Here is a 25,381-nt window from a genome sequence, read left to right on the forward strand (position 1 = left end):
CAATATATTCTTGTCAGCGACATCCAGAGGAAGTTTTGAAATAATTAAGGGATGTCAACACGACCTATGGTTTGGCGGCCATTTTGTGCTAAAATCTGTGATTTTGCCATTAACGCGTTTTTACACAATATGAAGAAAAGTAACTTTTTTTTCGAGCGATTTTCACGACATTTCACGCACATGTCGCTGGTATAACTCTACAGTCATGGAGTTTTGTTTACCACTGAGTTCGGGAAAAGGCCGCCATCTTAAATTTTTCATAAAAAGCACCTTTACTACTGGATACAAACGTTAACTCGTTGGGATTTTTATTGAATGTCTTTTAACTGTCTTCCACAGCTACTGTGGAAAAAATGTTGGAATTAGAAGTTGTAGATTTTCAACGGCTTGCACATGGCCGGCTAGCAAATGTGGCGCACTGTTAAAACTCTTACGTTTTGCAATGGAATACTGTGAAAGTTATAGCATGCATCCATGTCAGGAACTGAACATATTGAAAAACATTGGATATGGACATATAAGGAATGTGGGCGTGGTTGCTAAGGACATCCAAAAGTTTACTTTTTCCTAGTAGTCTGAAACTGACGTCGATCAGTTCGTTATCCCCAGGCGAACAAAACATAAAATGGTTGCTATGGAGATAAAATTAGCAGAAAAACCACCATGGTGAATTGTTTTTTTTCCATCAACTTCTGAGATTTTGCTCTTACCAATGGAGCAATATTTTTTTCTTAGTGTGCTGATGATGTCGATCGCAATGCTAGCACTTTTAACCACATTACCATAACTACAATAGTTAGCTTAATTAGCAAATACAGCTTTGACTAGCATTTATCAAAGGTTGAGGGTAAGGGCGGCCGTGGCGCGTAGAGGTGGCCGTCGAGGGTGGGTAGCGCCTGTTGGCCATGCAACGCCGCATACGGCTTTAATTATTAAGTTTTTTTTTGTATTTTCTCTCTTCTTCTGCACCGCTGACCTCCGTTATTGCAAAGTAAGTTTGAGATATTCACACAGAAGGATCCAATCAAAGCAGCAGAATCGTTGTGACTGAGTCCGGGTGTGGAGAAACCCACCTTGGTCTTGGTCATGTCCAGCAGACCCACAGAGTAACGGTCACAGTTGAGAAAAGCTCGGACCGTGTACAAGGCCTTGTGGAACTGCCTCTCAATGTCCGTCAGCTCCTCAAACACCTTGCTGGCCGACCACAGCAGAACCTGGAAGTACAAAAAACAACAAAACCGCTTTTCACAGTCAGCGGTGTGTTTTTGTGAAAATAAGCTTTTTTAAATTATTGTTTGGACTGTAAAGAAATGGTTGTTTTGGTGGGGGGGCTCAGATCAGTCATTAATAAGCAGCAAAAGGGGTGCAAAAACTTTTCTGGTATAAGTTTAGTTAAAAGTCCAGTAAAGGAAGATCAGAACCTGAAGGGTTTTAGGATAAATGGTACCAAAGAAAAGCAGACATCAAAGCAGAACTTTGGGTTCCAAAGGAAAGACGTTGTTCTGCTTGTGACCCCTTCTCTTCCCTTCACTTACCTGTCCTCTTCTGGTTTCACAGTTGTGAAGGTAGCTCAGGTGGAAAACTCTCAGAACCAGGTTGGCAAAATCCAAGTATTTGTTTAAAATCTGGAAGAAAACAAAAAGTTCTGCCATTTATTGTTAGTTCATTTTAACAAGAATATGGATTTTTGTTTTAAATTATCTGTAAATATTTTACATGAAATGTTTGAAGACAGAAACCTTCCTGTGGACACATGACGTGTTAAAACATGAACTGGTTGCTGCCAGATTTCAGTGAATCCCAACAAAGGTTAGTGAGGGAATCCATAGTTCAGCATGAACTATGAACTAAGCTTTTATTCTGAAAGTTTTAAACTAATTTTAGTTACATAATGAAATGTTTTACATTAAAAGAGTTTCATCTGATGATGTAGAATTTTATAAAATCAGATTTTTTTTCCTGCTGTTTTGAGCTTTTATGTATTTAACAAAAGTCATTTATTGTTTGAATAACATATTTATTTATTTTTTTTATTACATTTACAGAGTCAATGAGTCAGAACTGTTTTGGTATTTTTAGCTTAAGTTATTGGTGCTACAATATCCAGAACAAAATGATTTTCTTCCTGTTGAAACATTTTATATTCTTTCAAAATGCAACAAAAACTCTGTAGCTCTAAATTTCTGCCAAAGACTGACATTTATTCTAACTATTATAAACATGGCTGCATAATCTAGCCACAGGGGTTGCAAGCCAGTTGCCTCTGTGCCGGTCCCAAGCCCGGATAAATAGAGAGGGTTGCGTCAGGAAGGGCATCCGGCGTAAAAATTGCCAAAATAACCATGCGAATCATCCACAACACTTTTGACATACCGGATCGGTCGAGGCCCGGGTTAACAACGACCGCCACCGATGCTGTTAACCTACAGGGTGTCGGTGGAAATTTGACTACTGTTGGTGGAAGAAAGAGGGGAGGCAGAAGGGTCCGTGGCCAGAGAGAGAAGGGAAAAGGCAGGAACATAGGTTTGAGAATAGGGACTCTTAACGTTGGCACAATGACAGGGAAAGGCAGAGAGCTGGCAGACATGATGGAGAGAAGGAAGGTAGATGTACTGTGTGTGCAGGAGACAAGGTGGAAGGGCAGCAAGGCACGTAGTATTGGAGGAGGATACAAACTGTTCTATCATGGTGTTGATAGGAAGAGAAACGGGGTAGGAGTGATTCTGAAGGGGGAGTTTGTAAACAGTGTTCTAGAGGTGAAAAGAGTCTCAGACAGGATGATGAGCCTAAAGTTAGAAATTGAAGGGGTGATGGTGAATGTAGTCAGTGGGTATGCGCCACAGGTTGGCTGTGAGTTAGAAGTGAAGGAGAGATTCTGGAGTGAGTTGGATGAGGTCATAGAGGGTATCCCCAGAGGAGAGAGAGTTGTTATTGGAGCAGACTTTAATGGGCATGTTGGTGAGGGCAACAGAGGTGATGAGGAGGTGATGGGCAGGTTTGGTGTGAAGGAAAGGAATCTGGAGGGACAGATGGTGGTGGACTTTGCGAAGAGGATGGAAATGGCTGTAGTCAACACTTACTTCCAGAAGAGAGAGGAACATAGAGTGACATACAGAAGTGGAGGTAGGAGTACTCAGGTGGACTACATCCTATGTAGACGAGGTCATTTGAGAGAGGTTAATGACTGCAAAGTGGTGGTAGGAGAGAGTGTAGCCAGACAGCACCGCATGGTGGTGTGTAAGATGACTCTGGAGGTCAGGAAGAAGAAGAGAGGGAAAACAGAAAAGAAGACCAAGTGGTGGAAGCTACAGAATGAAGAAACTTGTGAGGAATTTAGGCAGAAGTTGAGACAGGTCCTGGGTGGTCAGGATGAGCTTCCAGATGACTGGGAAACTACAGCAGAGATTATCAGGGAAACAGGTAGGAAAGTGCTAGGTGTGTCATCTGGAAAGAGGAAAGACGGTAAAGAGACTTGGTGGTGGAATGAGGAAGTACAGGAATGCGTCCAGAGGAAGAGGTTGGCTAAAAGGAAGTGGGATGTAGAAAGGACTGAGGAAGGTAGACAGGAGTATAAGGAAGCGCAGCGTAGAGTGAAGAGAGAGGTGGCAAAGGCCAAACAGAAAGCTTACGATGAGCTATATGACAGGTTAGACACAAAGGAAGGAGAAAAGGACTTGTACAGGCTAGCCAGACAGAGAGACAGAGATGGGAAGGACGTGCAACAGATAAGGGTGATTAAGGACAGAGATGGAAAGGTGCTAACAACCCAGGAGAGTGTACAGAAAAGATGGAAGGAGTATTTTGAGGAGCTGATGAACGTGGAAAATGACAGGGAAAGAAGGGAGGAAGATGTGGTTGTTATGGAGCAGGAAGTAGCAGAGATTGGAAAGGATGAGGTTAGGAAGGCTCTGAAAAGGATGAAGAGCGGAAAGGCCGTTGGTCCTGATGACGTACCTGTGGAGGTATGGAAGTGCTTAGGAGAGACAGCAGTGGAATTTCTAACGAGTTTTTTCAATAGGATTCTAGAGAGTGAGAAGATGCCTGAGGAATGGAGGAGAAGCGTTCTGGTTCCGATCTTTAAGAACAAGGGTGACACGCAGAACTGCAGCAACTATAGAGGAATAAAGTTGATGAGCCACACAATGAAGCTGTGGGAAAGAGTAGTGGAAGCCAGGCTTAGGAAAGAGGTGGAGATTTGTGAGCAGCAGTATGGTTTCATGCCCCGTAAGAGCACCACTGATGCCATTTTTGCTTTGAGAATGTTGATGGAAAAGTACAGAGAAGGTCAGAAGGAGCTGCATTGTGTGTTCGTAGATTTAGAGAAGGCGTATGACAGGGTGCCGAGGGAGGAGCTGTGGTACTGTATGAGGTCGTCTGGAGTGGCAGAGAAGTATGTCAGAGTAGTTCAGGACATGTATGAGAGAAGTATGACGGTGGTGAGATGTGCTGTAGGTCAGACAGAGGAGTTCAAGGTGGAGGTGGGACTACACCAAGGATCAGCTTTGAGTCCTTTTTTGTTTGCTATGCTGATGGACAGGCTGACAGACGAGGTAAGACAGGAATCTCCCTGGACAATGATGTTTGCGGATGACATTGTAATCTGCAGTGAGAGTAGAGAGCAGGTGGAGGAACAGCTAGAGAGGTGGAGGTTTGCTCTGGAAAGAAGAGGCATGAAGGTCAGTCGTAGTAAGACAGAATACATGTGTCTGAACGAGAGGGATCAAGGTAGAAGCGTTAGGTTACAGGGGGCTGAGGTGAAGAAGGTGCAGGAGTTTAAGTACTTGGGGTCAACAGTTCAGTGTGATGGGGAGTGTGGAAAAGAGGTGAAGAGGCGAGTGCAGGCAGGTTGGAGCGGGTGGAGGAAAGTGTCAGGAGTGTTGTGTGACAGAAGAGTGCCAGCAAGACTCAAAGGAAAGGTGTACAAGACAGTGGTGAGACCAGCTCTGCTCTATGGGTTAGAGACGGTAGCAGTGAGACAGAGACAAGAGGCTGAGATGGAGGTAGCGGAGATGAAGATGTTGAGGTTCTCCTTAGGAGTGACCAGGTTAGACAGGATAAGGAACGAGTACATCAGAGGGACGGCTCATGTTGCCTGTGTTAGCGACAAAGTCAGAGAAGCCAGACTGAGATGGTTTGGACATGTTCAGAGGAGGGATAGTGGATATATTGGTAGAAGGATGTTGGAGATGGAGCTGCCTGGCAGGAGGGCAAGAGGACGGCCAAAGAGGAGATACATGGATGTCTTGACAGAGGACATGAAGTTGGCTAATGTTAGGGTAGAAGATGTTCATGATAGAGTGAGGTGGAAAAGGATGATTCGCTGTGGCGACCCCTGATGGGAAAAGCCGAAAGAGAAAGAAGAAAGAAGAATAAACTTCTTCTTCCTCTTTCGGCTTCTCCCATCAGGGGTCGCCACAGCGAACAAGTCGCATGGTAAACTTGGCAATGTTTTACGCCGGATGCCCTTCCTGACGCAACCTTCTCAAACCGGGCTTGGAACCGGCACAGGGGTAGAGAAGGGAACAGGGAGCAGCCCGGAGTCGAACCCTGGTTTCATGGACGGAAGGCGCCGCAAACCAGCACGAGCTAAACCGGCTGCAAGAAAGAAGAATAAACATGGCTGCATAATTCTTCTGACCTGCAACATTTGAGGCAAAACTGAAACTGCCACACACGGTTAGTTCCAGTTTCCCATCATCCAGATTCTTCAAAACCCAACAAACTGAACTTAATTGAGCTGAATGCTTCCTACACTGTCAGATTGAGAAAGCAAAGGAAGACATGTCACCTCTTCATCCTTGGCGGTGAAGCTCGGGCCATCCACCTTGTTGACCGCCATCATCACAGCCACCATGTCTTTCCCGTTCATGATGGGGATGGCGAGGACGTTTTTGGTCGTGTACTCGGTCAGCTCATCAACGAAGCTGCTGAAATGAGAGCTCTGAGGGGAAGAAAGGAGAGAACAAACGTCTGACCGGGTCTCCCGTCCCGGCTTTGATAAACATGCCGGCCTTGAACATGAGAGCTGCACTCGGAGCCTCTCCAGCACCCACACACTCAGCTGCTCTCCACTCGCATCTCCCTCATGCGCTGATCAATGATGCTCTCCCCGGGGGCGTCACAGGGGCAATTAACGGAGACGACCAAAGAAAAACTTCCACAAACCACAACGTGACAGGAAGGTGATTTAAACCAGCAGGAAGCTGCTGCATCCAGAGGGGCTGAACAAATCTGGATCATCACATCATCATCATTCATTCCATGTTTATCGATTTAAACGCAGGTGGGAGTGTTTCTATATGATGTATGCGAGTCACAAGACAACAATAAACAAACACACCACTGACGTGTGTAAAAGTACCTGAAATTAAAGAACTAGAATCGTCTAAAACACGTGTCAAACCCAAATGTGGCCCCCCATGTCATTTTATGTGGCCAGGGAGAGCATAAAAGTTTTCAATTTCCTAAAATAAAAAGTAAAAATTGATCTGTATTCATTCATATCTAGGGGGAATCTGACCTGAAATATTGGATTGGGCAACTATACATTAAGACTTAAACACTATCCATATAACTTAACCCGACAGAATTAAATTTAAAAGGATTTATGCTAAAGTAACAAGCAAACGTGTTTTCTATGCAACCGGAATTGTCACTTTAAAAAGTTATAATAAATAAATAATGAGTTATTTAACATTAAGGAGGAGTTACATTTATTTTTCATTACATTTAGTTACACGTATAAGTTATATCTGGCCCTTTGAGGACAACCATGTGGCCCTCAGTGAAAATGAGTTTGACCCCCCTGGACTAAAACAACTTGTTAGTATGATGTAATGACGTATTTCCGTTTAAAAATGAGACCGCTGAGTTACTCCCACCTGTAGCTACCTGAAGACGTTGATTTCCTGAAAACAAAGCTGTGTATCAATTCCTTTTTTTTTGCAGTGTATGTTGATGTTTCTTTATATGATGACATCCAAAAGACACATTTAACCTTTCAAAAACGAGAGAACAGCACATCGAGGTGCCATCGCTGTGTCCCTGAACGCACCGCATCAGTTAACTTCAAATGCATTTCTACTCAGGTCTTCAGGTTTTTGTTCACCTGATGGCCTTTCAGAGCCAGATTTGAGTTGTTTTGACTTTTGGAAGCTCCAGAAGACATCTAGTAAACTCCATAGACTCAGTCATCTTTATGTAAACAACCCCGTTCTGCCATCGACGCTCCAAACAGGAAATGACTGAGCGGTCTAACATCGAACGCAGAAGTAACATGTGCGTGTAGTCCGTTGCGTGCCTGGTGGTCAGTAACATACAGAAGCACATTTGAAGAGGTTTGGTTGCAGTCTTATCTGTTTGGAGGACACCTGGTCTTCATGTGGGCGGGGCATGGCAGAGCTGCTGATGATGGATGGGGTGAGCCACAATAGGAGTGAATGGATTGTAATTATTATGAAATGGAACTGCCTCATTTAGGTGGTTTCCACTGAAAATCCTTTCAGTCTTGGTGTTTATTCTGGAGATTAAAATCTCCACGTATGTGTTTCTATGCAGGAAAGTCACATGTTCTTCTGACCATCAGGATCTGAAATCCAAACATCTTCAGAGTCACTGAGCCTCTCGGGTTGATCTGCATCACATTTGCTCTACTTCAGTTCTTTCAGGTCCAAAACGTCGCCGTCGGAGAAACAATAAAGAGTGACAGAATAGATGAGGGAGGATGTTGTGCTGAGTCTGTGAAAACAGCTCAGTGACCTCTGCCAGTAATCTGGGATCGTTCTAATTCAGGACAGATTAACTCGCTCCGTGTGAAGCCTGTCTACCTTCCACGAATGCACACACACACATAAATAAACACACCTTACGAGCGACAACATCTTAAATGATGAGAGAGCCCTAACTCTAAGTGATGTGATCACCGCATTGACTGTGAAGCCAAGGCTGCAGAGAGGCGGCGGGTGGAAACGGAGGTCGGCTCTTAGTGACTCCATAATCCCCACCTACAGGACTGGAATCCTGACAGGCCGGCCGGAGTTATATTGGATTGGAATGGAAATAGCATTCAGGGAGATTTCCAGTCCCACTGAAAGGCCTTCGTTCCTGCATTAGCATCATAAAACCAGCCAATTATGTGGAGACATGAACGCTCCTCTGCAGCCGTCAGTCCTGCTCCGTTATGACTGAAGCCGAAGACTGGGGGGATGGGGGGGGGGGGGGGGGCAGCTTCATGGCCCAGTACCCCCATGATGCATGAAATGATGCCACTGAAAGGAATCTGGGTTCTGGGTTATGTGTTCTAGTAAGTGGAAATATCACAATAACAAAGTGGACAGGTGTGGGCTGGAGAGAGAGAGAGAGAGAGACAGAGACAGAGACAGAGAGAGACAGAGACAGAGAGAGAGAGAGAGACAGAGACAGAGAGAGAATGCTTGCAAGGTTTTTCCAAATGTCAAAGGCTGTAATGAGATTGAGCTGGCTTTGCTTCTACAGAATTAAGTGTGTCAACGGCTGTGTTGTGTCGTCCTCTAGTGGTCAAAAGGAAAACAACAACATGTTTCCCCCCCCCCTGCAGTTTTTTATGTGATGAATTGGTTCAACTTCTCCAACAGGATTTCCTCTTGTTTGGAGGTGCCAGGAAAGCCTAACACAAAAAGGGCCTGTGTGGAACACCGCTTCCACCCATTCAGGACCTCTTAAAGGTCTTTGAACGATCACAGGAGCTGAGGGATTTCCCCCTGGAAGGGTCACATGGTGCAAACTGGTCATGGGTGATGGCCCAGAGGGATCAATAACATCAAGGACTGTGTCAGTGGTCCACACTAGCGTCACCAGGACCCCTACAGCCAGGACCTTCACCCAAAGACTCAGCCTAAGAGAGCCACTTGGGTTTGCTCTCCTGTGTCTCACATAGTTAGGTCTGGGTGGATCTGTAGCCACTGTGAGAGAACATACCTTCGACACGTCAGGAACGTTCACCATCTTCTTGCTTGTGGCCACATGTCCCACAATGCCCATGTCCAGTGGGTACACGATTTCACTCTCAGGTGGCACCAGGCACTCATCGTAGGTTGCATCTTTATGGACGTTAAACAACCTAAAAAAGAAACCAAAATGTAACTATTAGACTTTGGGCCATTGATTTGCTTTTGTCACATGCTGTGCTTTGGTTTGATGAAGGTGAAGGAGCAGCCGGAGCTGCTGAAAACACCAGAGAAGGTGTGGAGCAGCAAGAAGAGGGACAGGTCCGGAAGTTCAGGAGCAAAGATCCAAAAGCCAAAAGTTTTTACAGAACGTACTGATTAAACAAATTGTTTTTGTCAGGCATTTTCATGGAGGCCATGATAGTTTTTATCCTGACACATTTCCACTAATGCCTGCAGATTTCTTTAGTGTTCACACCCCTGCTGGGCCCTGCTAAGGTACAAAAAAATCTGTCTTAAACAATACAAAGAGAAAAATGTATAGAACTTTTGTGAAAACTTCTTATTTTGGGTCAGTTTAAGACACTTTTGTTCAGTTCTCAGCCCCTAAAGGATGTGTCACAAAGCCGCTATGTACATTTTGCACATGTTGCAAGATGAAAACCGATCATACGTGAATATATGTGGAACCACGAATGAACCACGTTAAAACTACGAAAGAAGTACGAATAAACCACACAAAGAACACGTAAACCTGCGCTTCCTTGAACTTCTTCATTTTGGCATAAGTCACACTGCTTCAGCACCATGGTCAGCTCCTGTCGCAGGCACTTGCTAAGCTTTCTTTTAATTAAACAGTCGCAGATTTAATTTAATTTAATTCAGTTCTATTGATACAGTAGTCTCAACCGACTTCACACCGCTAATCATACAAAATATAAAATCGGTTACAAAATACTCAAGATTATCAGACTATTTTGTAAAACACAATGTATTAGTGCCACAACAATATGGCTTTAGGAAAAACAGCACCACGGGTATGGCTATCTTAGATCTTGTAGAAAAAATCAATGACGCCTTTGAAAGAGGTGAATATGGTATTGGGGTTTTTCTGGATCTTTCTAAGGCATTTGACACTATAGATCATGAAATCTTACTCAGCAAATTAAGGCATTACGGGGTCAGGGGATTAGCGCTCCAGTGGTTCAGGAGTTATATCTGTGGAAGAGAGCTATATGTAAAGGTTAATGAACTAAAATCACAAAAACTCAACATTCAAACGGGTGTACCACAAAGATCCATATTGGGACCACTTCTTTTCATAATTTATATAAATGATTTTGTTTTCTGTTCTGGAGCCATCCACAAAATACTTTTTGCAGACGATACTAGTTTATTCATGTCACGTAGAAATATCGACTTATTGGAAAAACTCTTAAATGAACAACTAGTAAAAGTAGATACTTGGTTCAAATGCAATAAATTGTCATTAAACACGAGCAAAACTTTTTTTTATCATATTCCACACATCCAGACACAAATCCACCTACAGGAAATTGAACATAAATATAGATGGGCAATCTCTTCAACAGGTGGACTCGATCAAATTTCTTGGAATCCACATAGATCAATTTATAAATTTAAAAAAACACATAGATGAACTAGTTAAAAAATTATCCAAACTTGTTGGTTTATTCTATAAGATTCGGCACATGCTCCCATCAGATGCATTGCTAACATTGTACAGATCCCTGTTTGAGCCCCACCTGAATTACTGTAACATCATATGGAATAACACATATTCTACCTACACGGCAAAACTCCTGATTACACAAAAGAAAGCAATAAGAGCAATAACCTGGTCCACGCCAAATTCCCCAACGGATCCACTCTTCCACAGATACAGCCTCCTTAAGTTACCGGAACTCAACACGTATCATAATGCATCCACAATGTACAGTGTTGTTAATAAATTAAATAGTCGTTTGTGTGACCTCATACCACTTTTTTTGCCCTCTTATCACCATGACACCAGGGGAAAGCATATGCTAAAAGGCAAAAACAGAAAATTAAAATGTACAAGCTTCTCTGTCTGTATTAGAGGTCCACAAACTTGGAATATTTTAGAAAATGACGTTAAACAGTCTGCAACAATGTACATGTCTAAAAGGAAACTGAAATTGTTATTATTGTCAACATACTGTGAAAATGCTGCTCCAACCGAAACCATCTATTAACGTGTTTGTGATTTCTTTCTGTCTGTTGACACTTATATGGCCACACGCCAGAGTTTATGTTGTTCAAATTCATTGTCCCTATTGTCTAACACTTTCCACTATATTACCATCATTTCTCGCATTCTATTAGTATATTTTATTTATGAAATTATTTTCTTTTCTTTTCTTTTCCTTCCGCCACTTATCTTTTGTATTTTTATGCTTGTCTAAAATGCTGGACCCCTAATAATAAGCAGCTGCTTCTGGGATGTCCATTTTTTCCACATTCTGTATTGTGAGATTTGTTGCTTTCGACGCATTGTGGAAAAATAAAAATAAAATAAATAAAAAAATAAATACAGTAGCGTATTGGTGAACTAAACTAGACAGACTAAGTTAAACTGGGGATCCCTACCCTTAGACCCTCCTTCTCGGATGAGGTGGATGGGGGGAGCAGGAGACCCCCCCTTCCCCCGGTATAGGCTGCTGGAAGAGTGAAAGATCAGCCTATTTATTTACCCGTCACACAATAGGGAATCTTAGAATGAACCAGCGCGTTCCAGTAATGAAAGTTGTAGACGCGTCCTTATCTCCCAAAAATCATTGCAAAAATGAGAAAAAAATAATTGCAAAGTTGACCACACCCACAACGTAAGCGTCCAGCTGGTCATCCACAGACTTCGCTGCTTTGTGCACTATATTGTCGTCAGGATTGACTCACAAACAATATAAATAAACAGTTCATACTGGTCAATATTTTACTGTAATGTTTGTGCATAAAGTTAGAAGGAAGAACAAAACAGACCTCTGATATGGTTACAACCATATGAACAAAACAGATCATGTCTATATGACATGGTTACATTGTGACTTCTGAACTTTTAATTACAGCTCACCTTATAGTTTTTATGAGGTTAGTGCCCAGCCTGTTTATTCAGAATATTAGAATAAAATTCATCAGTTTTTTCCTTTCATGAGGCTCACCAGCCCTGCTTCTCTTTTTCTTCTTCTGTCGAAGGACTTGGAGAAAAGTCTGTAGATTTCCAGTTTCTGATCATGGTCTTTCATTAACCACAGTTGATTCTCCTCCTTGAAAAGCTGCTTGTTGTCAAAGCTACTGTACATTTCCAGGCATAAAGTAGCATTTCATAAGCTATGTCTGATAGCAAGTTGTAGGTGTCAAGCGCTGAACTGATGACAACTCGATCTGCTTGACGGAAACTCTTGTCATCGATAGCGTGAGGTTGAACTTCTGCCACCATCTAAATTAGATTTTCATGTTTAACTGTTATATTTTTTTATGTTTTTTTTGTACTAATTCCAAAACTGTTCCTAAACTTCACAGAAGATTTTGTTTTTTAGAAACTTTTCAAGGACCTAGAAATTGTATTTTTCAATTTCCAAAACCTTTCCCGGTTTTTCATGATCATAAGAACCCTGAAATTGTGTTTCTGAGTATTTGTTTGTTTAATTCATTGTGATTTGGAGCAGATGAAAAGATTCGATTTTGGTTGCCATTTTTGTTGCACCGCCAATGTTAGGTTGGGGGTGTGAGGGGCTGTAAGCTGTCGTGATAATACGTAAATAAAGAGCTCTCAGTAACAGGGAATGAAAAAGGGGCGTGGTAGTCACACATGTGCCTCACAACTCAGAGGCACATTTCTAATGAACTATCCGGTATCCAGGTCAGCAATCCACTTAATAATTATCTATTGAACTGATCTGGTTACTTTTACATTTTATTTACATTTTTTTTATTTACATTTTTTTATTTACATTTTTTTTTATTTACATTTTTTTTTAATTTACATTTTTATTTACATTTAAAAAGAAAAGCTGTTTTGATCTACGTATGTCTCTTCAGAGCTGTCTGAGTTGCTCAGGTGAACACACCTGGTCCAGTTAAGACCAGGATGTTCGAAAGACAAGCTGATGGTGGATCTCCAGGACCCGGGTTGAAGACCACGGGTTGAAAGTTGGATTGCCAATTGCCAGTTAACCCTTGTGCTATCCTCGGCACTTTAACATTGGGAGTTGGGTCATGTAGACCAGTGTTTTTCAACCAGTGTGCCGCGGCACACGTGGGTCAAGTGCGCCGTGGGAAATTGCCATCATTCACTGATCTAAAAATATTTTCCATCTCCAGGATTTCAGCTCTGTGTTCATCCAAACAGGCCCTGATAAAACACTGAGTAGTTAGGAATATAAAATATCTTAAATTACTTTTTCTTTGTGTTTATTTATGTCTATTAAAGACATTTTGATAAGAATCACAGTACAACAATTTAGCTGCAGCTATAACTGTGTAAAGAAAAGTCCCACCCCTTTAACTGTCTCCGCCAATCATTCTTGAAGGCTTAATCACATGTCATCAGTCTGACCAATCAGAAGTGGTTAAAGTCTTCACTTCCTTGTTCTTAATTCTGCTGATAAAGTCGCTCAGTTCTAACAAAAATACCAGCGTTCATCTCTTAATAAAAAAACAGCCGCAACTTCCTGCTTTGTCTGCCACAATTATCACACAAATCCACGTGAGATTGCGGGGTGGGGGGGGGGGGGTGCTGTCGATCAATACAGACAATGAATTTCTGCTTTTTTTTTTTGGATGCTGGTGTGCCGCGGGATTTTTGTCAGGGTTAAAGTGTGCCGTGGCTCAAAAAAGGTTGAAAAACACTGATCTAGACCCACTAGACAGTGCGCTGAACCTTTTTTCTTCAATGATTTGTGATCTTCACTGGTGTCCATGGATTACATGAAATTTTTCCACCTTTGTCCACCTTTGTCATGGTAGGGAGAACACGTCACGGTAAAGGGGGGGGGGGGTCATCTAAGATAGATAGATTTTTATGAAATCTCTATGAAATTTAAAGACATTTGTGCGTGCTCTTCTTATACAGACCATATTCTAAAGGAGAACAGCTGACCTGAAATGTCTGGCTAATCTTTTTCTCTAACCAGGCAGCAGTTTTAAGCCTTTGCAGAGTTGTCCCACATTTCTTGCATGAACTGGAGAACATTCAACTCGAGAGATCCAGGGCTCGTCTCTGACTCTAAAGTAAGACATTTCTGGTCCTTCTTTTTAATTGAAGATGTTCAAAATTCAAGTAACAAAAGACTGAGCCACTGCAGCTAATGTCCAGGAACTGCTGAAAATGTGTGTGGGCATCTCAAATTCAATCTCTTGAAAACAATTGTACAGTGACAGACTGGTGACCTGTCTAGGGTGTCACCTGCCTTCATCGGCAAGGCGCCGGGATAGGCTCCAGCAGCCCCATACCCCCAAGTGGATAAAACTGATTAGAAGATGAATGAATGATTGAATGAATAAACGAAAACAGTTGTGACCCAGAGAGATACCCAGACTCCAACAGTGTGTTGTGAGAAAGGCGGTCTAACCTGGTGGCCAGCTCAGCTACACCGTTTCTCTGCCGGTACATGAAGAGGCTCATGCGATCTGCTCTCATCATGAAGCTGAGGTGCCTCATGAGCTTGAAGATGGACTTCTCCATCTGCAGGTTGTCCTGGATGTCCCTCACCAGGTCAAAGAGGATCTCGCTCTCGTCCGTCATGGTCAAATCGTGATACTTGCTGATATCCACAGCTGGTTTGCGATTGCCTTCCAGCAGATTTGAGATTACTTTAGGCCGTAGGTATCGGTCATAGTACTGCTTGGCAATCTGTGGGTTGGCATCCAGGAACTGCTCTGCTGCCGCTGCGTCCACCATGGTTACTGCTGACAAAAAAACGAGACCTGTTGAATTCCGTTGTTGTGCAGGAAAATCAGATATTTGGTTTGTTGGTTGTTTGCAGCAGGAACTGTTTAATGTCACACTGTAACCCTTGTGCTATCCTAGGCACTTTACCATTGGGAGTTGGGTCATCTAGACCCACTAGACAGTGCTCTGAACTTTTTTTTCTTCAATGATTTGTGATCTTCACTGGTGTCCATGGATATACATGAAATCTTTCCACCTTTATCCACCTTTGTCATGGTAGGGGGAACACGTCAAGGTAAGGGGGGGGGGGGGTCATCTAAGATAGCACAAGGGTTAAACGCTCTAAAACTGGGATAACACATGAAATCATCATACAGTATATGCAGATGACACTTTCATTTATGATCATGGGAGGGATGCGTTTAAATGGCCTCAAAGTTCTCCTTCACAATAGATGTTATCAATTCAATTCAAGTTAATTTTATTTGTATATCCCGAATTCACAACAATATTCGTGCCAATGGGTATCAGTTATCAATGATCAGTTATCAGTAACTGATTAAAAGCCTCTTCAAATAAAAAATACATTTTAAAACTGGGATAACACATGAAATCATTATATATGCAGATGATGCTGTCATTTATGCTCATGGGAGGGATGCAGGCTAAATAGCTTCAAAATTATTTAACACAGTAGATGTGTTCTGTGACTGTTTAAAATCCCTCTCTATCCTTTTTCATGTAAAAAAGAGAGAGTTCTACAAAAACTAAAAAGAAAAACTTTTCTTTTCAACATTTATGTTTAAGGAAATTTCACAAAAATTAAATGTTTGTGTTTGCTTGGATTAAACTTGTGTAAGAAATGTAAAGAAAATGTGCAACTCTAGGAATATAATGTCTCTTCTTTTTAACCATATCAGTAATAGTTTTACAAGTGAAGCATGTAGGTAACATAAAGAAGGTGTCTGCGGAATGTCCTGCTGGTAAAAGGCCAACGAGACGACGCTAAAACCGTTGAGCTCTGTATAATCAGGTCTTTGGTCGCATTCTTTGGTCTTCGTCATATTGCACCTTAGCAAGGGTCGACTCGCTCAGGTGTTGTGGGGGTTTTGGGTTGTCCGGGTCCATGGAAGGTCATACAGAGGAGCAGCTGCATCTTAAGGGGAGCACAGGTGTGTTTTGCAGTTCCCTTGAGGCTTGTGCAGTCACCTCGAGGAACATCATGAAAATGTACCGTACCATTGTCGTCTGTGCGGTAAATGTATTCGTTAAGGTTAATGGAAGTTACAAGCACTTATGGCGTACAGATGATGCTCTTGTACGGTGTCCTTACGCCACACTCTAGTCGTTATTAAGGTATAGGTACTGGTTCCTTACTGATCAGGCACAAACACATTTAAGATTGTAGGACACCTGTAGGATGCCCACAATAGCGGCTCTCTGTTTCTCTAATTTCTGACCGTCAGGCTGCTCGCATGGAGCGTGCAACTGGTGTGCAAGTAGTGTACACCTGTTGCTTGTTTACAAGGAATGAAGACTTGATAATAGTTCATGTCCCTTTCCTTTAATATTGTTGCTTGTGTCTGTTCTGTGGTTTTGTTGCCATGCTGGGGGTCTGCTGATTTAAAGCAGCTTGTAACTAACCCTGGTACTAAAGACGTCTTCTATTGAAGGATTAATATACTTGTATATGGACCCTAACACAAAAACGGATAAAAGATATCTACGATAAAATAAAAATCCAACAGCTGTACCTGTAAAAGTCCTGGTATCCCCTCCAGCGAAGTGTGTAATCCCTCAGTTCTGCTCGCCAGCCCAACTGCAGATGTCTGAGAAGAAAAAAAGGGATTACACGGACGGTTTTAAATGGTCATGTGTGGACATAAGCTTGCATCCAATTACAAGGCAGGATTACAGCTGAGTTCAGTGTTTAATGACACTGTTTGGGATTCTTGTCTCTGTCTTGCAGAAGAAGCAGTTCAGCCAAATTGCTGGCTGAACACAAGACGGTGGAAAAAAAAAAAAAAAACTTTCATTCACAGCTGTTGGAAATTATTTCGGAAGTTTCAAAAACTCAATTTTGGCAATTTTTCAACAGTAAGCCCAATAACAAAAAACCTATCACTAGTTTTAGTACATGTAATATGATAAAGTGAATTGTGATTGTGACTGCATTTTTTATATTTCTTATTGAATATGTGAAAGGATCCATTTGTCTTTCGCTAAATTAGAATATTTTGTCACATATTTAGTAGTGATAAAAAATAAAAGGGATAAAGCTTTGCAACTTCACTGAACAAAAATAAAAAAGTTTTTTCTTTATAATTTAAAAAAGGGAATCATTTAAAAGACATTTCTGTTTAACGGCTACTTTGTTTAATAGTGAAGTGTAAAAGTGTTTGCCCCATCCCAAATAAATATTAAATAAGATTCATTAAGGTCATGAAACAAAATCTTAATCAAATTTAAGTCTAAACTTTGAATAAATCCCACATTTAGACTAATAATTATTCATTTATGTGTTAAATATATCAAATATGAATGGATTCTGATTTGAAGTATAGATGTTTTTTAATACAATGTAAATTCAAACAATTGAAAGGTTTCAATTTTAAAATGTTTTCCGTAAAGCAGATATGAGGCAGAGAGCAACTGCCTTTCCTTTGGGGACAATACCTGCAGGAGGAGGAGCTTCAGACAGAACAGGTGATACAAAAAAAAGATATTAAAAAACAATAAATAACCAAACGCGCATGACCAGTCAGTCAAGTGGGGATGTCTGTGCGGTGTAAAATCGGCTGCAGTAACAAAAATTTTAAAAATGTATAAATAATATAAAACAGAATAAAATAAAATAAATAAAGTAGGAACAAACAAAACAATACATGTTTTTATTTATGGGTTTTTTATTGAACATTTCCAGAATACAATACAAAAATACAACATTGAGAACAATACAATATAAGAATAAAACATAACTCTGACTACAAAACATTATTTTGATTTTTAAAATCTTAACTATTCAGAACAAAATTATAAGTAATTTTTTTAAACCAACTGGTGTTCAATAATAACCAAATAAAGCAATCACAGAAGGAAATAAACAACTAAAAATAAAAAATAGAAAAGAAAAACATATATAAATGCGAGAGTTAACTTATAAACTAAAGACTAATCCAAAAGATCGTTTTTTGAGCCTTTGTATTTATTTATTTAATTTTTTAAATTTATTTATCGTGTAAAGTTTTTCTCTTTTTGTTACGTCAGACGCTGGGTGACGCCATGACGCTGCCTACGTCATGACGCACGGAGCGGAGCTAAAATGAACGTGAGGCGGAATAAGAGCGAAGCATCAAAGCAGAGAAGCTCCGTAAAACCGTCCCAACTGCCGCCGGTTCCCCGCGCAGGTTAGTGTGTCATAAATTACAGTCTGAGGGTTTCTTCCTGGCGCGGGGGGGTCGCGTTTTCGGACTCCGAGCGGTTACGTTTCCGGCGGTTTCCACGTCGACAACTTGTTGTTTACAAAGACTCCCATTCATGCCTCCGGGTCCGGGACGTCTGCCGCTTTAAAACCGAGACCAGGCAGGAACTTTGAACGCATTCTGCACATCTCAGTCTAATATAATGTATAATAATATAGTAAGAGTTTCTCCTACGTTTGTAAAACTTTGTCACTTTTAAATACGTCATCGGCAGAGAAAGTCATCGTGAAGCACTATTAAAAAATGTAGACTTGCAGAAGAAAGAGACTTTTTTTTCCTTTTAGAAAAGCTAAATCACTTTTTTTTGTCTGTTAAGGGAACAGATGAAGGTTTTCACTTTAAAGTCATACAAATGGACAGAATTGAGATCTAAATGTCAATAAATTCAAATTTGTTTGGTTACTAGAATATGTGGGATGTTACTTGTGATTTGAATGTCTGTTTACCACGACACCCATCAAGTAAAATTCATATAATTTAGTGTTCTAAAGTGGCATAAATCAGAGACTTTTATTTCCAGAGTTCAGGCTAAACGTCTGTGTAAATCTGACCTTTTTCAATGGCAGCAGACTGACGTCACGCCTTTAATGAAGACGTATTTATGACAGGCATGTCAATAAAGTATGCGGGAGCAGTTCCGCCAGTCAAACTGGTAGTGAGAAGCGCTGCAATGACGACGTCCACCTCCTTCAAATGGCAAAGGTGAGACGACCTACTGACTCAGGAGCCAATCGGCTGCCGGATGGAGGAAGTTCTGCTTCCTGTTTGCCACGTCAGATGAAACGCTGGCCTCAGCTGTCCCTGCTGTGCCGTTCATGAGGCCCCTGACTCTGATGTTTGTGGCCTCATGACCGACCTCACGGCTCCACAGAGACGCCTGTGTCTTCAGTATTTACACAGAGAACCAAGTTGGTCAAGGCCGGCGATGGAGCGTGTCCGGCGGCTCTGGAAAACGGCGTGTGATTAATTCAGATTCAGCTCCTTTTAGTCATAGAATTTCAAAAAATCTCATTCATGTCCTCAATTCCAAAGGCAGACGTTTAGTCTTCAGTCATTTTTGTAACTCCTCTTTCTTAAGGCTGTATATTGTTTTATAATCTAAGATATCTAAATAAAGAGTATTTTAAGTGACCCAAACCAAAAGTTTATCCTTTATTCTGGCTATTTCTTCTTTTTAATCAGAAACCAGTTTTGGTAAATGTGTCTAAATTAGGTGTTTCTTTATTTTTATTTATAAGTTAACCCTTTAAAAAAAAGACTTTGTTCTTTTGGTGCAGGTTGAGTGATTCCTGCCATCTCTATTTATTTTAATGACTACTTTTAATGAGCATCCTCTTGGCTTTCATTGCAGACACGGGATTCAAACCTTTTCCTTAGTGTGACCATGTTAGTCAGCCTTTTTGAGCTGCTTTGGCCTTAACTGGCCACCAGGTGTCACTGTTCCTCATCCGAATGAAACTTTGACTGTTGAATTCCTGGTGTATAAAAAACGTTTAGTCAGGAAAATTTGTAATAAACCCCAACCCTAAGGCACAGTGGTGTAGTGGTTGGCACTCTCGCCAAACGGGAAGGTTCAAGTCCCAGCTGGGACAAGCCGGTTCTGATGATTTAAGGAAGGTTTAATTTTATGAGGTAGCAGAGCTAAAAAAACAAACATGTAACTTTAAGTTAGTTTAAGGAATCCGAATGACGTTTCTGACGAGCAAGCGGTTTGCTTTTGACCTTTTTAAATGTAAATAATGATTATAAATAGAAGGGACTTGTTTTTACATTGAGTTTTTTTACAGTGTGTCAATGTTTGAGAGGAGTTGAGGCTTCAAAAATGTGACCAATACCAGTAAAGACAGGCTCGATGTCTTTGTCTCATCTGCACACCAGCGCAGACTCGACGGTCCAGCCATGCTGCAGGAGGATGGCTGCTGCACAGCGGAGCCGGACAGAACCGAGGCCCGTCTGCGGGAGCCCCTCATTCTGGAGAGGGCTGAAGGAGAACCGCAGACAAAATGGCACGTGGCGGTGTCGCAGCGGCTGAAGAAACACTGTTCCTGCACCCCACAAAAGGCCAAATCCAAAATCTTGGGCTTTGTCCCGATCCTGCAGTGGCTGCCACGTTACCAGCTCAGGGACTGGATTCTGGGGGATGTCATGTCAGGGGTCATTGTAGGAATCCTGCTGGTCCCACAGTCCATCGCTTACTCCCTGTTGGCCAGTCAGGACCCCATATATGGACTCTACACGTCTTTCTTCTCGTCCATCATTTACACCCTCCTGGGGTCCTCCAGACATATCTCCGTGGGCATTTTTGGAGTTCTCTGCCTGCTTGTGGGGCAGGTTGTGGACAGAGAATTGGCTTTGGCAGGATATCTGACAGAGGGCGGGGTCAGCGGCGACAACGCCACCGTCTTCCTGTCTGGCTGGGGGAACAACAGCGACGGACAAATATGTGACAGGAGCTGCTATGCCATCACAGTGGGAGCTACTGTCACATTCACTGCTGGGATTTATCAGGTATGTGTTTCCCTCCAAAGAAATTATGTTTTCAACATGTTCTTGTGGCATTTTTCTCCTGATGGAAATTGTATTTGTGAGGTAGAAAAGATGCTCCATTCTGATGCATCCACTTTCAGACAAACAGATCCATGAACGTCTTTGTTTTCCTCGTCTGAGATGGAATCTGGATCTAAACTGTACGGATGGATGGATGGCTACGATATTGATCCCCAATTTTGGTGCACCGCTAATGTTAGGTTGGGGGTATAAGGGGGCCGTAAGCTAGTGGGAGAGTGTAAACAGATTGCCTTAAGTAATGGTGAGGAGTGCCAACAGTCCGCCCACAACTCATAGGTGAATTTCAAATAAACTCCTGCTTCTCTGCAGAAACTACAGTATGTCCTCTAGAACAACACGTTTCTTTGATTTTAGCTAAAAACTGCAGAACCATAGTTAACCCTAGAGCACCATCGCTGGGAGATTTTCACCCGAGCAAAACTATTTACATGGATTTCAATATGTCGCGCGTCAAGGAGTCTGTGCCTTCTCCAAAGAAGTCCCATACGTCCCAGGATTGAGTGGACCAAACACCAAGTTTCTAGTATTGTTTTATTATTTTTTAGGAATTTCTTTGTTCTCAAATTCCTAATTTTTCAATAACTTTTGAGCATGTTTTTTGGAACCTTCTGTGCTTTTCTTTTTCATTTTGTTACACATACCAAAATTGAAAATAAAACAAAATCATTTTAATATATCATGTGTTTTCATGTTTTGATCTATTTTTTTATGGTGAGTACCTTTTGTTTGGGATGTCAGGTAAAACTTAACCCCCAAAAGTGATGGTGTAACTTTTTACAGCGAAAGTGTTCTAGGGTTAAAAGACTACTGGGAACACTGAAAATAGATGAACAGATGATCAGAGTGGGTTATTCTTGATGAATTCAGCTGTTACTTTAGAGAAATTCCTTTCTCAGGTTGAACCCTGACACGTGCCTCTCTGTTCCAGGTGTTGATGGGCCTTTTGCAGATCGGGTTCGTCTCGGTCTACCTCTCGGATTCCCTTCTCAGTGGCTTTGCCACGGGAGCCTCCCTGACTATCCTCACCTCGCAGCTCAAGTACCTCCTGGGCCTGAAGATCCCAAGGCCTCAGGGCTGGTTCGCTCTGTTTAAGACCTGGTACGGTCTGCTCACCAACATCGGAAAAACCAACATCTGTGACCTCATCACCAGTCTGCTGTGTTTGGCAGTGCTAATCCCTGCAAAGGAGCTCAATGACCGCTTCAAAGCCAAGCTAAAGGTAAAGAAGGGCTACATCATCACTGGTGGTGCCTCTCCTTAGTTTACCTAATGGTCTGTAGAAGGGGATTTAGGTCCTCCAACACCTTGACTCAATTGAAAATTATCATAGACTGCCATGTTTGACTTGGAAAACAATGTTTGTCTGACTCAAAGAACCAGTGTGCATCTGTTTGTGACACCACATCCTGTCAATAGAGATGTTGCTCTGTTAGTTTTCATAGTTGGTTTCAAGCAAATTACTGTCACTATGGTATTCTATAAAAAAAAAAAAGTTTTTTTTGATGTCCTGTTCAGAAATTTGGAATGATTGATGTTCTTCCATGTCTTCAGGCTCCCATCCCCTTTGAACTCTTTGTGGTCATAATCGCTACTCTGGCCTCTCACTTTGGCCACTTCAATGCTGAATATGGGTCAGGGGTGGCTGGTGCAATCCCCACTGGCTTCCTCCCTCCCCAAATGCCATCCTGGTCACTCATCCCCAGCGTGGCGGTAGACGCCTTCTCCATTGCCATTGTGGGCTTCGCCATCACCGTCTCTCTGTCAGAGATGTTTGCCAAGAAGCACGGCTACAAGGTGGACGCCAACCAGGAGATGTACGCCATCGGCTTCTGCAACATCCTGCCCTCCTTTTTCCGCTGCTTCACCACCAGCGCTGCTCTGACAAAGACTCTCGTCAAAGAATCCACGGGGTGCCAGACTCAGATTTCTGGGCTGGTCACTGCTCTCGTTCTGCTGCTGGTGCTTCTGGTCATTGCTCCTCTCTTTTTTTCCCTGCAGAAGTAAGTCAACAGGATGCTGTCGGCTTTCGTTTAGGTTGTACAGTCTTCTGCCAGCTTGGCAGGATGTTCCCCTCAATTCATTTGCTGATTATTTGTGGCCCAAAACCTTCGTAACAAACGAATGGCCACAAAGTTGGATTTGGAATTGATTGATTTCAAGCAATGAAAATAAAAGAAATATATATCTATACATAGATATATTAACATTTTGTCTAAGTTTGATGTATAGAATTATAGATATAAATTAGTCTCAATAAGATCCAGTTGTGGCCTCTGTTGAATGTTGATGACTGTCTCACACTCAGCCGAGTCGTCAAGAGCTTTATTTTATGTCTTCAATTTTCTTAGTCGCCAGGCTTTTCTTCTGGATCGTGGTCAGCTCGCTTTTGGCACTAAAACTACGTTTTAAGACGGTGCGACTGTGGTGTTGACCCAGAACTGGAAGGTTAAACAAGTATTATTGAATTTAATTTCCTATTAAACAAAAAGGACATTTAGCCCTAAAGAGAAATCAGTAAAACAAACAAACTCTGAGTCAGGTGATAATATTTGCACTTTATACTGACGGTTTTACAAAGTCTGTCTTGCTAATTAAAAATGTTCCAACTGCAGAGCTGCTGCTTGGATGCATGTTTTTGTTTGCTTAAGTCAATCTTTCAAACAAAGACTTTTGTCTTTCTTTTTTTTGTGTCTTTTTGGGGTAGGTGTGTTTTAGCCGTCATCATCGTGGTGAATCTACGTGGCGCTCTACGAAAGTTCCTCGATGTTCCCAGGATGTGGCGTGTCAACCGAGTGGACGCCTCCGTCTGGCTCATAACCATGGGAACGTCGGCGCTGGTCAACACTGAGCTCGGCCTCCTGGTGGGGGTTTTGGCTTCGGCCTTCTTTGTCCTGGGGAGAACCCAGCGAGCTCAGATCCTGGAGTTGGGCCGGGCTGATACCAGGGAGCATTATGAAGACGCGTCGTCTTACCGGGGTCTCCAGGTGCACCCCAAAGTGGCTGTTTTCAGGTATGCAGCGCCGATCTACTACGCCAACCAGAGCTTGTTCAAAAAATGCCTGTATAAGCGCATCGGGCTGGATCCAGTGAAGGAGAAGGCTCGCCGTGTCAAGTTCAGCAAGAGCAAGCACCAGGAAGAGAACGGAGGGAAATCAAACATGAAGCCAGAGGAGAACCGTCCTGAGGCAGTGACCTTAATGCTTGACCAGGAGTCGTCCAGAAAACTTCACAGTTTAGTGATTGACTGCAGTGGCGTCTTGTTTTTGGACACCGCCGGGGTCAATGCTCTGAAGGAGGTCCTCAAAGATTACGGCGAGGTTGGAATCAAAGTGGTGCTGGTCCAGTGTAATCCCTCCGTCCTGGACTCCCTGGAAAGAGGAGGTTACTTCAGCAGTAAAAACGACGGTGATGTTGGAAAAAACAACATGATTTTCTTCACCATCAGTGACGGGGTACAATACGCTCAAAGCCTCGCCACTGCTAATGGGGATTTTGGTAGCCAAGGCTAAGTTCCACATCCATTCACATCCATGTTTACTGCTCAGGTCTCACATACTGCCAAAGATCTCACTGATTGTGCCTTAATGAGTTTGTGGTGGAAGTTGAAGCCCTTGCATATGTTACAGTTCACTGCAGTTTGAGTCTGCGGGACAGAAAAGCACTTAGTGTTCCAGGAGAAACTTTACTCTGTAGACCAGGTCTGCATTTAAGCTTTAAAAGAGTGAATGATGGGAACTGTTATTAAAGCTGCTACAGTAAGACATAAAGGGGATATTTTTACAGAGTTTTGTCTAAACTTTAACCAGCAAAGAAAAGCTTTTTCAGAAAATCCCCTGAATATGTTTTAGTTTCAATTGGACTTAACCCTTGTGCTATCTTAGATGACCCCCCCTTACTTTGACGTGTTCTCCCTACCCTGACAAAGGTGGATAAAGGAGGAAAGATTTCATGTAATCCATGGACACCAGTGAAGATCACAAATCATTGAAGAAAAAAGGTTCAGAGCTCTGTCTAGTGGGTCTAGATGACCCAACTCCCAACGTTAAAATGCCTAGGATAGCACAAGGGTTACATGTCTTATCAGTCAATCACACGGCAGCAACGGTTTACTTGTTAGGACAGGAGTTTGAGGATCCAACAGAATTATCACCATCTTTCTCTTTCTGTTCTGACCTTCAGCTCCAAACATTATTTTGATAAAGTCCACATTTCAGCTGCTATAGTCATTGTGCCTGTTGAGTGATCAGAGTTTTTTTTTTTTTTTTTTTTTTAGAGATTCGAGTGCACAGATTTCTGACTGTCAGAAGAAATTTTTCAAGTGTCTGTAATATCTCTTAGATTTTCATTTATTTTAGATAATTCCCATCAAAGTAGGAGATGTAAAAAAAAAGCGGTCACCTGTAGATTTTCTCTAAGTATTTTCTCAAAGCATGTTACTTATGGAAAAAACAATAGTATTTCCTTAAAAACTCACA

General features: G+C 42.1%; 2 protein-coding genes across 5 annotated transcripts in view; one reads left to right on the forward strand and one right to left on the reverse strand.

Moving 5' to 3' along the window:
• Positions 1 to 16,707, reverse strand: part of LOC101163713 (rod cGMP-specific 3',5'-cyclic phosphodiesterase subunit alpha) — a 31,746-nt gene extending 15,039 nt beyond the window's left edge. The window contains exons 1-6 of one of the 2 annotated variants that reach the window (XM_023959399.1): positions 16,611 to 16,707; positions 14,537 to 14,873; positions 8,956 to 9,097; positions 5,789 to 5,941; positions 1,536 to 1,625; positions 1,074 to 1,214 (exon numbers count right to left, since the gene is read on the reverse strand). In XM_023959399.1, the coding sequence (XP_023815167.1) occupies positions 1,074 to 1,214; positions 1,536 to 1,625; positions 5,789 to 5,941; positions 8,956 to 9,097; positions 14,537 to 14,865 (855 nt within the window). In that variant the 5' untranslated portion in view covers positions 14,866 to 14,873; positions 16,611 to 16,707. The remainder of the gene's footprint in view (positions 1 to 1,073; positions 1,215 to 1,535; positions 1,626 to 5,788; positions 5,942 to 8,955; positions 9,098 to 14,536; positions 14,874 to 16,610) is intronic. The other variant, XM_023959400.1, reaches the window with a different exon arrangement.
• Positions 16,708 to 18,149: 1,442 nt separating this feature from the next.
• slc26a2 (solute carrier family 26 member 2) lies at positions 18,150 to 24,798 on the forward strand. 3 transcript variants are annotated; one of them, XM_011480560.2, is made up of 5 exons: positions 18,150 to 18,263; positions 20,217 to 20,846; positions 21,835 to 22,125; positions 22,458 to 22,906; positions 23,611 to 24,798. In XM_011480560.2, exons 2-5 carry the CDS (start codon positions 20,238 to 20,240, stop codon positions 24,413 to 24,415), a joined length of 2,154 nt encoding a protein of 717 aa, XP_011478862.1. In that variant the 5' UTR covers positions 18,150 to 18,263; positions 20,217 to 20,237; the 3' UTR covers positions 24,416 to 24,798. The 3 variants fall into 3 exon arrangements, with proteins under 3 accessions (XP_011478862.1, XP_020562484.1, XP_011478863.1); XM_020706825.2 differs by having other exon boundaries at positions 18,168 to 18,263; positions 20,126 to 20,846; XM_011480561.3 differs by having other exon boundaries at positions 18,168 to 18,263; positions 20,222 to 20,846.
• The last annotated feature ends 583 nt before the right edge of the window (positions 24,799 to 25,381 follow it).

This window comes from Oryzias latipes, chromosome 10 (genome assembly GCF_002234675.1).
Source record: "Oryzias latipes chromosome 10, ASM223467v1".
Taxonomy (NCBI): Eukaryota; Metazoa; Chordata; class Actinopteri; order Beloniformes; family Adrianichthyidae; genus Oryzias; species Oryzias latipes.

What these genes read in the sequence shown, in the direction of transcription:
- slc26a2 (XM_011480560.2), top strand. Translation starts at nt 20,238, where the DNA reads ATGCTGCAGGAGGATGGCTGCTGCACAGCGGAGCCGGACAGAACCGAG. An exon ending in TCACTGCTGGGATTTATCAG is followed by an intron (nt 20,847 to 21,834) that starts GTATGTGTTTCC and finishes TCTCTGTTCCAG; the next exon opens with GTGTTGATGGGCCTTTTGCA. An exon ending in CTCTTTTTTTCCCTGCAGAA is followed by an intron (nt 22,907 to 23,610) that starts GTAAGTCAACAG and finishes TTTTTGGGGTAG; the next exon opens with GTGTGTTTTAGCCGTCATCA.